The sequence below is a fragment of the Sus scrofa genome, chromosome 1 (genome assembly GCF_000003025.6).
Source record: "Sus scrofa isolate TJ Tabasco breed Duroc chromosome 1, Sscrofa11.1, whole genome shotgun sequence".
Lineage (NCBI taxonomy): Eukaryota > Metazoa > Chordata > Mammalia > Artiodactyla > Suidae > Sus > Sus scrofa.
Genome location: NC_010443.5, coordinates 182,197,273 through 182,213,319, shown reverse-complemented (window position 1 = coordinate 182,213,319; position 16,047 = coordinate 182,197,273). Strand labels below are relative to the sequence as shown.

General features: G+C 40.9%; 2 protein-coding genes across 7 annotated transcripts in view; one reads left to right on the top strand and one right to left on the bottom strand.

Moving 5' to 3' along the window:
- GPR137C (G protein-coupled receptor 137C) overlaps nt 1-10,135 on the bottom strand; it is a 60,569-nt gene extending 50,434 nt beyond the window's left edge. Inside the window, exon 1 of the mRNA XM_005659957.3 lies at nt 9,387-10,135. Within this exon, the coding sequence (XP_005660014.2) occupies nt 9,387-9,812 (426 nt within the window). The 5' untranslated portion in view covers nt 9,813-10,135. The remainder of the gene's footprint in view (nt 1-9,386) is intronic.
- TXNDC16 (thioredoxin domain containing 16) overlaps nt 10,272-16,047 on the top strand; it is a 99,446-nt gene continuing 93,670 nt past the window's right edge. Inside the window, exon 1 of one of the 6 annotated variants that reach the window (XM_021102004.1) lies at nt 10,272-10,650. The gene's annotated coding sequence lies outside the window, so the exon portion shown is untranslated. Of the gene's footprint in view, nt 10,651-10,680; nt 11,000-16,047 lie in introns of those variants that run through there. The other 5 variants (XM_021102000.1, XM_021101990.1, XM_021102006.1 and 2 more) reach the window with 5 other exon arrangements.

Below are 16,047 nucleotides of genomic sequence, written 5' to 3'. Positions count from 1 at the left end.
CATGACAGTTTTTGACTTAAAGTCTATTTTTCTAGTTAAACTAACTCCTGCATTCTTTTGATTACTATTTGTATAATATCTTTTTCCATTCTTTTGAGTCTATGTTTAGCCTTAAATCTAAAGTGAGTTTCTTGTAGACACCATATAGTTGGATCTTTTATTTTTTAATCCATTTAGCAACTCTATGTCATTTGAATGGGGAGTTTAACCCATTTACATTTAAAGTACTTATTGAGAAAAAATTTTTATTGCCATTTACTTTGTTTTTCTGTTAGTCATAGTTCTTTGGTCTCTTGCTGTCTTCCTGTTTTGTTAATTTTTTGGGGTATTGATATGCTTTGATTCTTTCCTCTCTTAATTCTGTGTTAACTTCTATGATTTTTTTGTGTCTCTCTGTGTGTGAAAGTATGTGTGTGAGTGTGGTTACCTTGAGGCTTACAAAAATTATATTACATAACAGTCTGTTGATAACTTAAATTCAATTGCATACAAAAACTATGCACTTAAACTTCTTTTGCCCACTGCCCAACACTTTATCATTGTCACCATTTACATCTATTTGTCTTGTGTATCTTTTATATCTTTATAGTTATTTTTATATTTTTGTTTTAACTTTTATACTAAAAACTGATTCACCCACCACTAAAAAGTCTGTATTTGTCTATATATTTATCAATAAGTTTAATACTTATGTAATTATGTTACCTTTTAATAACCTTATGTTTCAACCCAAAGGCCTCTCTTTAGCATTTCTTGTAAGGCAGGTCTAGTGATGAACTTTTTCAGCTTTTGTATATCTGGGAAAGGCATAACCTTTTCCTTTTTGAAGGACAGTTTTGGAGAGTATATTATTTTTGCTTGGCAGTTTTTTTCTTTTAGCACCTTAAATAAATTATCCTACTCTTTTCTGATGAAAAATTTCTTATAGTCTTTTAGGGGTTCCTTTGTATGTGACAAGTCTCTTTGCTTTCAAAATTCTTCTTGTCTTTGACTTTTGATAATTTGGTTATAATGCGTCTTGGTGTGGATTTCTTTGTATCCTTTTGACTTTTTGAATCTGGATACACATTTCCTACAACAGATTTGGGAAGTTTTCAGTCATTATCATCATCATCATCATTATTGAATAAGCTTTCTGGTACTTTCTTCTCTGTTTGGGACTCAGTCAATATTTTCTGTTTGATAGTATACCATAAGTCCCTTTAGCTTTGTTCATTCTTTTTTCTTTTCTGACTGGATTATTTCCAATGACTTGTCTTTTGAGTTGATTGGTCCTTTCTATTGTTTGATCTGGTCTGTTGATGAACTGCTCAACTGAATTTTTCACTTCAGTTTTCATGTTCTTCAGTTCCATGATTTTTGTCTTGTACTTTTTAACATTTTCTATCTCTGTTGAAATTCTTATGCTTTGTTCTCTTGCCTGTGGTTAGGCTCTTTGTGATAACTATTTTAAATTCTCTGTCAGGTAAATTTTATAGCTTTGTTTCATTAGGATTTCTGGAGATTTATCTTGCTTTGTTTGAAACATCTTTGCCTGATTTTTCATTTTCCTCAACTCTGCATTAGTGCCTATGCTTTAGATAAAACAGGCACTTCTCCTAATCTTCATGGACTGGACTTCTACAGTAGAAGACTGTCACCAATCAACTTGTCCAGAGACTCTGGAGATCTCTACCAATTCTTCCCCTCCCTAGGAAGTACCAGGAATCTATACTTAATGGGTTGCTTGCTTTGTGCTGAGAAAGGAAGGGTGCTATGTTGTCTACCTGTTCATTTGCTGTCTCCATTCTCCTCTACGTGGCTAAACTGTACTAGACCCATCAGAGATCTAAGACTGGACAAAATCCTGATCTCTAAGGGGGCCCCTAGGAAAAGTTGGGGTGCTGGATGTGTGAGCTAGCCCCTTCTCTCCTCTGGGAGAAGCTGAGAGTTAGGTTTCTTCCCAATTGTATGGCACTGTGCTCGGGTCAGGGCTTCTGATGAAAGTCTGTCTCTAATCTCCCTACTGGTTTTGATGATTCTTGTTTTGTGTTCACCTGGGGTGCAGGAGTCTTTCCATTAGTTTCTGGATTTCTCACAAAGGGAATTTGTGATTTGTTGCTGAATTGGTATGTCTGCAGGTGGATGGAGGGTACATGGCTTTCTACACCACCATCTTGCTGATGTCACCCCCAACACAGCTTTAATTTCACACTTATTGTTGAAAGTTTTATTGTGGGTAGAATTTTAGGTTCCTGGTTATTTTGTCTCAACATTTTCAAGATGTTTCACTATCTTCTGGATTCCTTAATTGTTAATGAAATGCCAACAGAAACTGATTTTCATTTATTTGTTGGTAATATCATCTCTGTCTAGTTGTTTAAAAGATATTTCGTCTTTGGTACTTTGAGGTTCTAGTTTGTGTTCATTTTCCTTTAACCTGCTTTGGATTTTTTGGGTGCTTTGAATCTGAAACTTGGTATATTTCATAAATTTGGGATAACTTTAGGTCTTCTGCATAATTTCTCTGAAATTCCAATTAGATATACATTGGACCTGCTCATTTTATCTTCATTGTCTCTCAATCTTTTGATCATATTTTCTATCTTTTATTTCTCTGGGGTATATTCTGGGTGATTTTTCCCCTCAGAACTTCTAGCTTACTGATTCCTTTTTAACCATTTAATGTTGAGTTCATTTCAGTTTCTTTTTTTTTTTCTTTTTCTTTTTTTTTTTTTTTTTTGTCTTTTTGCCATTTCTTGGGCCGCTTCAGCAGCATATGGAGGTTCCCAGGCTAGGAGTCTAATTGGAGCTACAGCTGCCAGCCTATGCCAGAGCCACAGCAACGCAGGATCCGAGCCACGTCTGCGACCTATACCACAGCTCATGGCAATGCCGGATCATTAACCCACTGAGCAAGGCCAGGGATCGAACCCGCAACCTCGTGGTTCCTAGTCGGATTCGTTAACCACTGCGCCACGACGGGAACTCATTTCAGTTTCTAATTTCCATTGTATTTTTCATTTAAAAAATGCTTTTCAAATGTGCCTAGTCAATTTTGATTATTTATCATATATTGTATTATTTACCTTCTTAAATCAGATGAATGAGTATTTTACACTATTTTAAAATTATGCTGTCTTTGACCTTTGCAGGGAAGAGTCCTTAGAAGGATAGCTTCATTTTGAGCTCATGTTCCTTCAAATTTTATTCGTCAAGGTTCTGGATTTAAAGTAAACTCCTCAACAGATTATTTACATTTGCTCCTTTGAGGTTACTATTAAGCCAGGATAAAATTAAATTACATTTTTCAGGTAGGGGTTTTTCTCCCTCCAAAATCACAGAAATGTGGTTTCAGGGTCCTAATTTGTATGAGAATAAGCTTGTTATGAATCCTCAATAAAGACATTTACCCAGATCCAAGGCAGAAAGGCACAAATCACATCATCAACTTCTGAAGATCTGCTTATTTTTCTCCTAACCCACCCAATGAAGATGTACATTTTGAGAATTCTGGCATTAAGCTGGAGGGGATGACTTCTCTGATTAGACTTCACCACAAGGTATTGCCTCCAATGTTATCTCTTCAGGAGCCCAACACATTAAAATCTAGGGTTTAGGCTAGCAGGAAGCAGCTAACAACTATCTGCAACCCCAAGACAAAGAACTGTATAGTACTTTATCATTTTGTATTCACTTCCTTTTTTGTGGTTTCTTGCTTCTGAAAAATTTCTTTGCTTACCAGCTCAATCATTCATTGAAAGGGATTACATGCTCTCTACTGCACTTTAAGGCATACCTCTGAATCTTTGTTGGCCAGATAGTCCTGGTTTCTACTTTTATAAACTAGGAGGGGAGGGTAATATGCTGAGTATGAAGGAGGAAAAGACAGCATGCTGGAGAGTGGAAAAGGTTCAAAATGGCGGAAAATGGGAAAGCAAGTTAAACAGTGAAGCACTAAATATAAAAGATATTACTGGTGCTCAGAAAAGTTCATAGCTGACAAGGCTGTTTAGCCTGTGGGCTATACGTTAGTCTGATTTCTGATACATGTTAGCCATAAAACCTTGGACAAATCACATTCTGTACATATCTACCTACTTCATAGGTAGATTGGGTTCGTGAAGAGTTATGAAGTGTTTCAAAAATATTAAATTACATAGAATGTAAGGTGTTATAATCATGTCTTTTGAAATAGAATAATAATCTCGAACTCCTGCCTCACAGATGATCTCAGGAAAAACAGAATCATGTTAATGGATAAAACAATTTAGTAGATTCGGACAAAAAATGTTTCTAATCACATTTATGGATAAAAGTCCAACATTGACAAAATCACGATTTCCAGTTAATAGTAACGGACTCATGATGTGAGACTTATTTGTTTTGCAGACTTTTCTGTTTAATAGAATTAGTTGAAACCAAATTAGCAAAGCCCTAATTCCCATGGGCCATTTGCCATGATACAAAAATAGTTTTGCTAAGCAAAACTCTAATATGTTAAAGTGGCTTCATTAGTAAGGGTTTTACCTGTAGTAATCAGAATTAACTAATTACATCAAGAAAATATAAGAGAATCTTAGCATTCATATCACAGGCAATCTTTTAGGCAGAAAATATAAGATCCCAGAAAGTACACAAATAATTTACCTCATGTGTTCATCAGAATTAAGTTAATCCTCAAATTTTATTTTATTTTTTTTTGCTTTTTAATGCTGTACCTGTGGCGTATGGAGGTTCCCAGGCTAGGGGTCTAATCGGAGCTACAGCTGCCAGCCTACACCACAGCCATTGCAATGCCAGATCCAAGCCGTGTCTGCGACCTACACCACAGCTCATGGCAATGCCGGATCCTTAACCCACTGAGCAAGGCCAGGTATCAAACCTGCAACCTCAAGGTTCCTATTCAGATTCGTTTTTGCCACACCAGACAGGAAGTCCAACCCTCAAATTTTAGATGGCTAAATATTTTCAAGATTTTGGCCGTTTCAAGGTTGTCATTCAACAGTATATAACCATTGTTCTTTTCTTTTTTTTTTCTTTTTTTTTTTTTTTTTGTAGGGCCCCATCCATGGCACATGGAAGTTTCCAGGCTAGGGGCTGAATTGGAGCTGCAGCTGCTGGCCTACACCACTGCCACAGCAAGATGGAATCTGTGCCAGTGTCTGTGACCTACATCATAGCTCACAGCAACGCAGGATTCTTAACCCACTGAGGGCAGCCAGGGATCAACCTTGCATCCTCATGGATACTAGCTGGGTTCGTTATCACTGAGCCACAACAGGAACTCTTACCATTGTTTTATAAGATTAAAATATGGTAAAATAATTTCTTATCCTTAAGGTGTTTCTATTGGTAAAAATACTCTTTAATTTTTTTGTGTGTGGATATTTTTTAGGGCTGTACCCACGGCATATGGAGTTTCACAGGCTAGGAGTCCAATTGGAACTGTAGCCGCCAGCCAATGCCTGAGCCACAGCAATGTAGGATCTGAGCTGTGTCTGTGACCTATACCACAGCTCACAGCAGCGAGGGATCCTTAACCCACTGAGCGAGGCCAGGGATCGAACCTACAACCTCATGGTTCCTAGTCAGATTCATTTCCACTGTGCCATGACGGGAACTCCCAGTAAAAATACTTTTGTAAGAAATCACAGAACAGTATAACAAAACCAAAATACCTATAAGTTTAAGTTACTTGACATTCCATCAATATTTGGAAAACTGTATCTAATGTCAGGGACAAGGATAGTTATCCACGAATGTACGTGTTAAGATTCTGAATTTAACTTTTCTAGCTGTTCTGGCATTATGATTTAGTCATTGCATTTTACCCCGATTAAGCAACTGGCACTCATGTTACAACATTACAAGCAAAAAAATGTCAATACAGGTCTTGGAGATGAACTCATCGATTTTGGCATGCACCACAGTAGTCCAAAGATAGTATACTATCAACTCTCACTCTAAGTCCTTTTACATGTTCCAATGGTAGATAGCATATTTTATCAGATAGTCTGTTTTAAAGACTGAAATCTTCTCTGGTAAAAGTATAGGAGTGTGAACCTTTCACTGGTAAAGTACGTGTTCTGTTCATCATGCTGGAAAAAGCACAACAGGTATTTTTAGGTTAGTGTACAGTTTTTTTTTTTTTTTTCAACTGTGTGCTTTCAGGAGGTAAGTATGGTAAGTCTAATTATTTCAGAATGGGCTACTTCCACTTATCTCAATTCCATTTCAAGTGCAGTCAATAAAAGAAAGAATGGTTTGGGCAGTCACAACTTTTTGAAAACTTATTTTAGAAGAACTACTAAAATGTGTTCAAAATAGTAATGGTTGTTTTACTAGCTTTATTTTTATACTGCTCTCTAGTTCTTTGTAACTAAGTCCTGAAAGTTAGAATGTTTTTAATTAGTGAGAAATGAATAAAACAAATACTTTGAAGAGGTCAAAAATAAAATGAAATTGATATTTAATATGACAGATAGTAAAAAGAGCGATTTGGTAATCAAGAAGCACAACTATTCAAAACAGATATTAAGAGCCTTCGGTTTAAAAAAAATCAAATGTTAAGTTTTGTATTTTTCACCATATAGACTTTCTCTAACACTTTGCTATAATACAAAGAACTCTTTGATAAAGCTTCATTCATTCAGAATGACAAACAGAAAGTGTACTTCCAGTTACTTGGAATTGATATAAAATTTGATTTTGGAGTTCCCACTCTGCAGCAGCAGGTTTAAGGCTCTAGTATTGCCACTGCTGTAGGGTAGGTTGCAGCTACAGTTCAGATTTGATCCCTGGCCCCAGGAACTTCCGTATGACACAGGTGCGGAAAAAAAAAGAAAAAAAATTTGATTTTTTTTTTTTTTTTTTTGGCCATGTCTGCTGTGGCATGTGGAAGTTCCTGAGCCAGGAATCAGGGATCGAACCTGTGTCACCTCAGTGGCCCAAGGACTGCAGTGGCAATGTCAGATCCTTAACCTGTTGTGCCACAAGGGAACTCCTCACTTAAGGAGTTATACTCTTTTAAATAGAGACTTCCTTGTGTTTTTAAATTTAATTTTTTTAGTGAATAGAGAAATGATTTCTGGTTAAAAATGTATCTTTAAATGGGTTGAAAGTTTATATTTATAAGCATAGCTATGCATCTTAAAACTGTTAATTTTATTATAAAAAGACAAGTATAGACAACCTACACTCTTTCTAGGAGACACTGCAAAAGATAAAAAGCTTTAGACAAGCTTCTTTCTAAATGAGATTTCCAAGGTTAATAGAATGTATTGCTTTCTAAAAAGTACATTACACATACAAGAGATCCATGTAACAGGAAGACTTTTAGACATTTAAATTCTTCCTCGCTAGCTTAGAATAACAAGTGATCGAAAAGTCTGAAAACTCAATCCGGATATTGTGTAGTTTATGCTGTACAGGTATATTTTAGAATTTTGAACTTAAAATATAGATTTTTTTTTTCCTATTGTGATAATGTTTAGTCACTTTGTGTTTACCTCAGGGTGAGAGGTATGACTGGGAGAGGGCACAAGGTGGCCTTCTGGTGCACTAAAAATGTTGCACACCTTAGTCTGGGAGCGTATGCATATGTAAAATTTCACCTAGCTGTATACTTAAGCTTTATATATTTTCTGGTGGGATATGTTCTATTTCCAAAAAAAAGTAAAAAGAGTGTTTAGCTACTTTATGAAATATCCACCAACTATTTTACAATTAATTACTAATAAGATTTTATAAATCAAAAGGTATAGGGGAGAAACAAATTATCTGATTGATACTCATGATGTAAGGATTGCTAGTCACTCTGAGGTAAATAATATCTGAAGCTAGAGGAAAGCTTTACTGATGAGATGTCACTGGTAGTCTATCAGAAATTGTGTTAGGAAGAATGCAATGTATCAGTTTAGCTATAAAGGATAGAGGTGTTATAACAGCTTAACAACTAGAAGATCAGGACACCTTCAAATAAGTGACATGACAACAGCATGTTTATTTGATTTATGATTACCTACGCTTTTTATTTCTGCTTATTGTTTTGGTTTTTGTCATTGTATTGCTTGGACTTCCAAATGATGGGGCATTCAAGTTGAATTTGTTACATACTCTGAATTGTTGTTTTTAGCAGAGTTAAAAGCTGAAGTTATGACTGTTCTTTTAAAATTATGCATTCTACTTCCTAGCTATTAGGAGTGAAAAGAGTTGGTTTACGCAGGAAATATAAACACTTAATCTGCCTCAATTTTTTTTAACTTTTGTTCATAACTATGTTAATTCTCATCACCTCCAAAAGCCTTTGAGAGGATTAGCTGCAGAGACCAATATTGTTCTATATTAGTCAGTATTAAGCATATGATGTCATCTTGTTTCCTCCCCGCCTCAAGCTTTTTTTTTTTTTTTCCAGAGGGGAGGGGAGGGGGGATTTTTTTTTTTTTTTTTTTTTTGCAATTCTCAAAATTCCTTAGCTTAAATACCACTAGCTGGCACACATGATTGACAACCTTACACTCTCAAACCTGTTTGAAATGGGTCAAATACCTAAGTGCTGCAGAACAATGCAATCCAACCAGCAATTCCTCAAGAAAGAGAAAGGGGGTGTGATTAGGTTCCAGCTATTAAGCAACTTATTGCAAAAACAGTTTGGTGGTTTGTTTCTGTAACAGGCGCAGGCTAAGCTAATATTTTATCTCTTAATTAGCTTAAACAAACAAACAAACAAAACCCAGGCTGCAAAAAGATAAGATAAATACCCAAAGCATGAAGCGACTGGGGCAAACACTGGGATTTTTTTACGGAGGTCTTTATACTGACCCTCCGCTTTGGTTATTGATAATTAACCCCGCCGGGGAACCAACGAAAGGAATCTGTGTGAGGCTTATCGAGCCACGGGAAAGGAGAGGCAGGAGGGAATATAAGCTTCTAATAAAAGAAACGCAGCAACAATAGCAGAGGAACAGCTCTGCCTGGTGACGTAATGGCTGGCAGCAGTCCAGCTTCAGCAGAGCTGCTGCTACCTCAGCATCCAACCTCTCTCAACACAGTCCAGCTTCGGCAGAGCTACCGGGGCTGCTACTTCTTGCGATGCCACTTTGTTGGTACCACCGATACCTTCCCTTACAGGGCCAGGACGCCGAACAAAGGCTGGTCCTGCTCTCTTAAGTTGTCGGAACACACTCTCACTCACTCATCCCCCTCCAAGCCCTTCAGTCGCCGAGCCGATCGGCGGCTCAAGTTTAGGGCGAGAAGCCTGGCACACAATCCGGGCGTACCTCAGTCTCCCCGGGCGACTCTCGGTCCGCACCTCCCTACCCCAGCCCCCACCGGTCCCTAGCCCAAGTTGAAAGCTGCGGCCCCGTTCTCCCGCCCGGCCCAGCGTGCCGGTCCTCCCGCCTTACCTCCGCCAGGTAGAGGTTGAGGAGACAGAGCGTGGAGAACTGGAGACAGGAGGGGAAGCAGTAGAGCAGCCAGTGGGGGAAGAAGTGCAGGTGAGCGGGCGGCCGGAGCAGGGGCAGGGAGCCGCTGAGCGAGAAGGCGGCGGAGAAAAGGGTGGTCCTGAGCGCTGCCCACAGGAGACAGAGAAAGAGGCAGAGGCTCTGGTAACTCAGGCGCCGCTCGCGATACAGGAGCAGCCGCCACAGCTGCAGGTAGGCAAAGGCGAAGAGAGCGGCGTAGAGCAGGGCGTGCAGGATGCTCAGCGCCAACTGTACCGAGCCCGGCACCGCGGCGCCTGAGGCAGCAGCGACGGCGCCTCCGCCTCCGCCGCTCCCGCCGGGCGTCGAGGGCTCGCGGCTGGCCGCCGGACCCGGCACGGACACCCTCATGAGGGGGTTGTGGGGCGGGCGAGGGAGCGCGGGAAGGAAGGGGCCGGACTCGGAGCCGCCGTCGAGGGGAAGAAGGATGACTCCCTGACCCCCCACCCACCCCAACCTCCAACCCCAGGAAGCGCCGTGACAGGACCTGGAGCCCCGCGGAGAGCAGCCGCGGCTCCCCGGACCCCGCCTCCTCTCCCCGCCCCACCCCCCCGGGGGTCTCTGCTCCTCCTGCAGCGGCTCCGCTCGGTAGCTGCAAAAAACAACTCTCGGCTGGAGACAATCAGCTGAGAAACCCGAGCATTTGAGGCGCTCGCTCCGCACCGTGGGCTCGCGCGGATTGGCCCAGGTGGGCACGCCCCCTGCGCGCCGCACTCGGAAGACTACAGGCGGCAGGACCCGTCGCTCCAGGGTCTCACGATCTGATTGGACGCTTCCTTTCTCCGCTTTCTCCCTCCTCTTCACTTCCCACCCACACTGTCGATTGGCCCAGCAACTGCGCTGCCCGCTCGCGCCGGCGGGCGGACTAGGTTGTGGCCTGTCACTGGGGCTTCTCTCACTCCTCCCCCTGCGCTTCCCTTTGGCTGGAGAGGCCTCACGTAAGGCCCACGAGGAGAGGGAGGAGCTTCGCGGCTTGTTTTTTCCCTGCCGGCTGATACAGCCGAGCTGTGGTGGCTGCAGGCGTGGAGGGCGGGAGCGCTGCAAACTCGCAGGTGTGGGGAGCGGTTCGGTGCAGCGAAGCAAGCGGGGCATGACCCCGCCTTCTGCTTCTTCTCTTTCAAGTGGCGGGAACTGTCGGCCAGCCGTCCGGGTCCCAGCCCGCAGGTCTTGTCCTCCGGTCTCCGAGTAGGTAGGTGGCAGCGCCGCTCCTACAGGCGACGGGCTGTGGTTTCTGCCTGCAGAGATTCAGCCCTGGTGGCTCTTCCCCGGCAGGGGCCGCACCGGCTAACTCTGGAGTTTGGCTTAAAAGGGGCCTCACCTAGATCCTTCTTTAGAGACGTTTTTGTTTCTTCTCCCCCCCGCCCCCCGGGGGCGTGAGCGGCAGTTAAAACGTGAGCCCTTCGTGGGGAGGGGGCAAGGGATGAGGCGAAGGCTGAACAGAAGCGCTAAAAGACCCTTTCATCCCTCGGGAAATGTCCCAGAAAAAAGAGTGATACTAGGATGAGATGGATATGGACGCGATCTCCGAGTAGGGGAAGGTGGGTCTTTGAAACTTCGAATTTGAAAAGATGCTGTAGGCATAAGTTCAGTCAACCAGGCAGAAACAGAATTATAAGCCTTTGATGAATGTCTGGAGAGGAAAAAGAATAGTCTGTGCTTCTTAAATTCCCCATGTATTCCTTCAAGCCTTGGTCTGGTATGGGGTGGATGGCTGCGCTATTTTTAGGGCTCAGAGAGATACAAAACAAATGCTGTATGTCACATGCTGCTGAAAATTAGTGAAAATAAATAGATCTAAATAGATCTTCCACGTATATTGAACTAATATTTATTGACTTTTTTTGGGAAGGTGTTTGGTAAGGAAAAGAGCAAAGTAGTGCAAAGCGATGAGAGAATAATTTGTGTTCCCCTTAGAATGGGTGGCACATCCAAATTAAGTATCCCCGTGAAAGACTGTTAGATTTGCTGGTGCAGCCAAGACTCAGCCTTTCCTAACTCACTATTCTAAGGAGAGTGTTGGTACCTTCTTTCCTAGCTACCTGATCCACGGGGGACTTAAAAGTTTCTCGTGTTCCAGGTTCTGGGACAGAAGTTCACTCAGGCACCAGATGCTGCTCTGTTCTGGGTTCTGTGTAGGTGTGCTGACAAACTGTGATATACATTTAGGCGCTATTATCTGAAATCCCTCTGATAAACATTCAGCTGAGCAGGTTGTGTGGTGCAGGCTAAGGGTACAGCTTGGCTGTAAGAGGTTAACAGGCCTAATCCAACATCAAGGCTGTAAAGAAGGATCTCAGATTTATTGGAATTTAAGACATTTGCCTCATGGATTCTTAGAGAATGTGGTTAGAGCAGTACATAGTTCAGTTTGAAAGGGGCCGGAGTACCATTGGCCCCAGTGAGTTAACTGATTGCAGTTATGTACTTTAGCGGATATATTGAGCATGAACTGAGAGTTATATTCTTTTAGGCACTTGTCAAAATCAGGAAAGCATCGTATTCTCTGGCATGGTGTATTTTTTTTTAATCTTCCATAATCGGTGAATTAGTTCCTGAGTAGGTTTGCACCATGAAGAGTTTTTTCTTTTTTTCCTATATTCTCTACTCAAAGGGAGAGTAAACGACATCTGGATGGTACCTATACTAGGTACTAGTTTCAGATCTTTGCTAAAAAACCTTTGAAACTTTTTATTCCTGAGTCATAGCAAATCCAGATAGTTGCTTTTTTTCTCCTTTTGTGGGGGGCATTGTATGGGGGTGCAAATAGAAGATTTTGCCACAATCACCCTGAGAGAACTCAAATGGAGAGATATTAACTCCTTTTATTGCCTCCTTTGGGGCTTAAATGATAAGCTATGATGAGATCTAATTAACATTTTATTTGAGGCTGGTTCAGTGAGCAGGTTCTGTTCTCCAAAAGCAGCATTAAATTGTAAGTAAGCTAATTTTTGACAGAATGTTCTTTTAGGAACTTTGTAAACATTATATGCCCCATTTGTTGCAGAATATGAAATGTATCTTTTCCCAGAAAATGATGCCTACAGATCTTGGTGTAATTTGTTTAATGTTTACAGTTGTTAATTTTCTTTCTTGAGATAGGAAACCATTTGTTTTATGTTTAATCATAAGGGAAATTTAGGCCTTTAAAAGACAACTTAACCAAAGGTCTTCTAGAAAAGCTTGTTCCTACATAATCTAAAATCTGAAATGTGTCCAAATGCACAGTGGTTGAATATTGTTGTTCTGGTAGGGCAGATTACTCGAGCACAATGGTCTTTCCAACATTTAAAAGAAGAACTGGGAGTTCCCATTGTGGCACAGTGGTAACGAACCCAAGTAGTATCCATGAGGACATAGGTTCCATATCTGGCCCCCCCTTAGTGGGTTAAGGATCCGTCGTTGCGTAGGCTGTGTTGTAGGCTGACAGCTGCAGCGCTGATTAGACCCCTAGCCTGGGAACTTCCATATGCCATGAGTGTGGCCCTAAAAAGACCAAAAAAAAGGAGCTGTTTGCCAGTTGTTGTTATACATGGGACCTAATCCCAAAATGGAATTGCTCTACCTGAAGAGGACTGCCAGCTGCTCCACATGCACAGAAAGGCACATTCTTGATCCTCGCACTGGCAGGATGATCAGTGGTTTTTTCTAAGTACTTCCTCCTTGTTGCTCTTGGGGGCTGAGCAGAACTAACTTTTCTTGTCCTTAGCATTGCCTTTTATTTACAACTTTTAGCCCTTTTTGTACTTTAGCCTCATTCATTCATTCTTGGAGTGCTTCTTCTCCTCCTGTCCTTAGTTAAATGTTTTATTTTTTTAAATGTTTAACACATTTTTTCTAACTTTTAAATGACTTGTGCATGCGTACTTGTTTGTAGAGTTTAGGGATGAGACAAAAGTGACATCTTGCTCTGATTAGAGCTGCCAGGAGCATTATACTGAAGAACTGAGGGCTCCTTCCAGGCCCAAAGGGTAAGAATCAGCACTTAGTTGGGAGATGTCTATGTGTAGTATTGGCAAACATTTGCCTAGGGCTCCCATTTTCTTTTGATATTGGCACCTGTTGTGATGACAGTGAGCTGCATTTTATAGGGTCACCTTTCCTTTTAGAAAATTCCTAAAGTGAAACTGGGTCAATTTCTTGTGAATTCTTTGAAATAGACTGCTTTAAAATCTAGGATATATATGTATGTTCAAGTCCCTTTCCTTTTAGCTGTTACTAAAACAAACAGGGCTAGGATGGGTTATACTGTAATAATAACCCTAAAGCTTCAGAGGTTTGAAACATTTATACTGAGTAGGCTGGGAGCATATCCCTATGTTGCCCACTTCCTGAGACTTGGTTCAACAGAGAAGGCCTCAGTTTTTACTGTTTTCAATCATAGAAGACAACAAGTGTGTCATGCTTCACGACATGGTGACTCTTAAAAGGGTCTGGAAATTGCCTATGTCGCTTTGCACATTTCATGGGCCAAATCAAGTTACGGCTATACCTAACTCAAGGAAGTGGGGAAAGATTTTAACATGTGTAGAGAACTGGAAACATTTGGACCATTTATCCTTTTTGTCAACGGATATTCTCCTTCCTACATGTACTTCATCCTTGGCCCTTCCCAGTGGAGATAACCCCCAAATCCCATCCAGTCACCGTGTCAAGCTCCAAGTCTCAGATCTCTGAGTAATGCCCAGCAGCCATAATCTCTGGTAATCTGTATCAGTCTGGACATTATAAATTATCTGTCTCCACACCTTGTCGAATGCATAGAGTAGTGTAGGGAAAGATAACTATAATAAGTGTTCCCGTTTGGAGAGGAGAAGCATGGGAGACATATATGAGACTGTGGACTTTCACAGCTTTGTTGTGCTAAGGCTCTGATTCTCTTCCTTGGGTCTCTAGACCAGTGCTTTTCAAACTATCTGTTATGAATGAGCAGTGTTTGTTTTTTTTAAATTTTAATTCTAATCTGCTTTGAATTTTTGTTAAACACAAAATGAATTATAAGGCAAATGAAAAAAAAGAAACCTGTCAAATGACTAGACCAATTTAAAAATAATTAGATTCAACAGACAAAACTACTGTGTGAAATTACTATAAAAGCTTTTAAACATTTGTACTCAATTTCTGTGCATATCTCGTTATTGTAGACCAGTGACAAAGAGTTCATATTCTAGCACATGCCCTAGAGCATAGTTCTGTATGGTCCTTGGCTTTGCCTTGCAGGAAGTCCCTACTTTTTTATTATCCTTGGCCATACCTGAAGTTGGCTTTGGAGAAGATGGCCTCTTTCCACGGCTGAGCAGTTTTGTCAGCTTCCTTTCAGACCATACAAGTGTGGGAACTTAAACACTGTTGTAAGTTTTAAACAGCTAGTCTTTTGGATGGCGGTTCTTTAAGTACCTTTCATTTAATGCCTCATTAAACTCAGTGAACAGCAACTATCACACAGTACTCTTCTTGTTTTCTAGCCTGTTCTAGGGCCATAAATAAGTTCTTTAGCCATGTGAACCTAGGTACATGTTCATAAACCCATTAGGTCCTTGTTACCCGGATATTATGGTAGTGATGGTTGCATCAAATGTTTTGTTACTCCTTAATATGGATCATTTGTTGAGCTCCTGCGTCTATACAGTTCCCTGAAGAAAGAGTTTCCTTGTGTAGTCCCAGAACAGTTTCTGTGTTGCTTGGCCCCTGAGCCAATATGTGGGGTTCTTGTTAAGGTAGCATTTCACTTCTAGTTTGTATACCAGCAAAGATAAACTAGATTATGCTGCAATAAAAGGCTCTCAATCTTAGAGGCTTAAGACAAAAGGTTTATTTCTTCCTATGACCCATGCTCGTTGCATTTCAGCCAGAGGTTCTCTGTGCTCATTCTGGGATCTGTGTTGACAAACAACTGCCCCCTTGAATGTCTTCACCAGGTGACAGAAGAAAAGAAAGCCAGGCATATGGCACAGGATCTGTTCAGGATCTGTTCAAGTGTTGGCTGAGACAGACCACTTTTTTTGGCCATAGTAAGGCACATGGTAGCCTCAAACTTCACTAGCCTGTGAAGTGCAGGAAACTAAGTGTGATCCTAGTTACACCTGACAGGAGAACTGAAACTGTTTATCCTATACTGATGAATGACCACACCAAGGCAACAAGGCCATGTTTCTCCCAAGGAGCTCATCACGTTGTTCTGATATTTCAAATTTTGAAGCATTATTTTCTCTTTTTTAAAAATGATTTTTATTTTTTCCATTATAGTTGGTTTACAGTGTTCTATCAATTTTCTACTGTACAGAAAAGTGACCCAGTCACACATACATGTATACTTTCTTTTTCTCACATTATCCTCCATCATGCTCCATCACAAGTGACTAGATGTAGTTCCCAGTGCTATACAGCAGGAGAAGCATTAAATATTTTCTATTCTGTTTCCTAATTACCAGAGAAGAAAGTCACTAAGTACTCCCCGTATCTTGGTTTTCACTGTCTTACTAGGCGTTCTTTTTCCCCTAGTATTTCCCATTCATACTTACCTTCTCTTTAAAGTCATTTTTATGAGGAGACCATATCTCTGATCAGAAGCATTTCATTTACCAGGCAT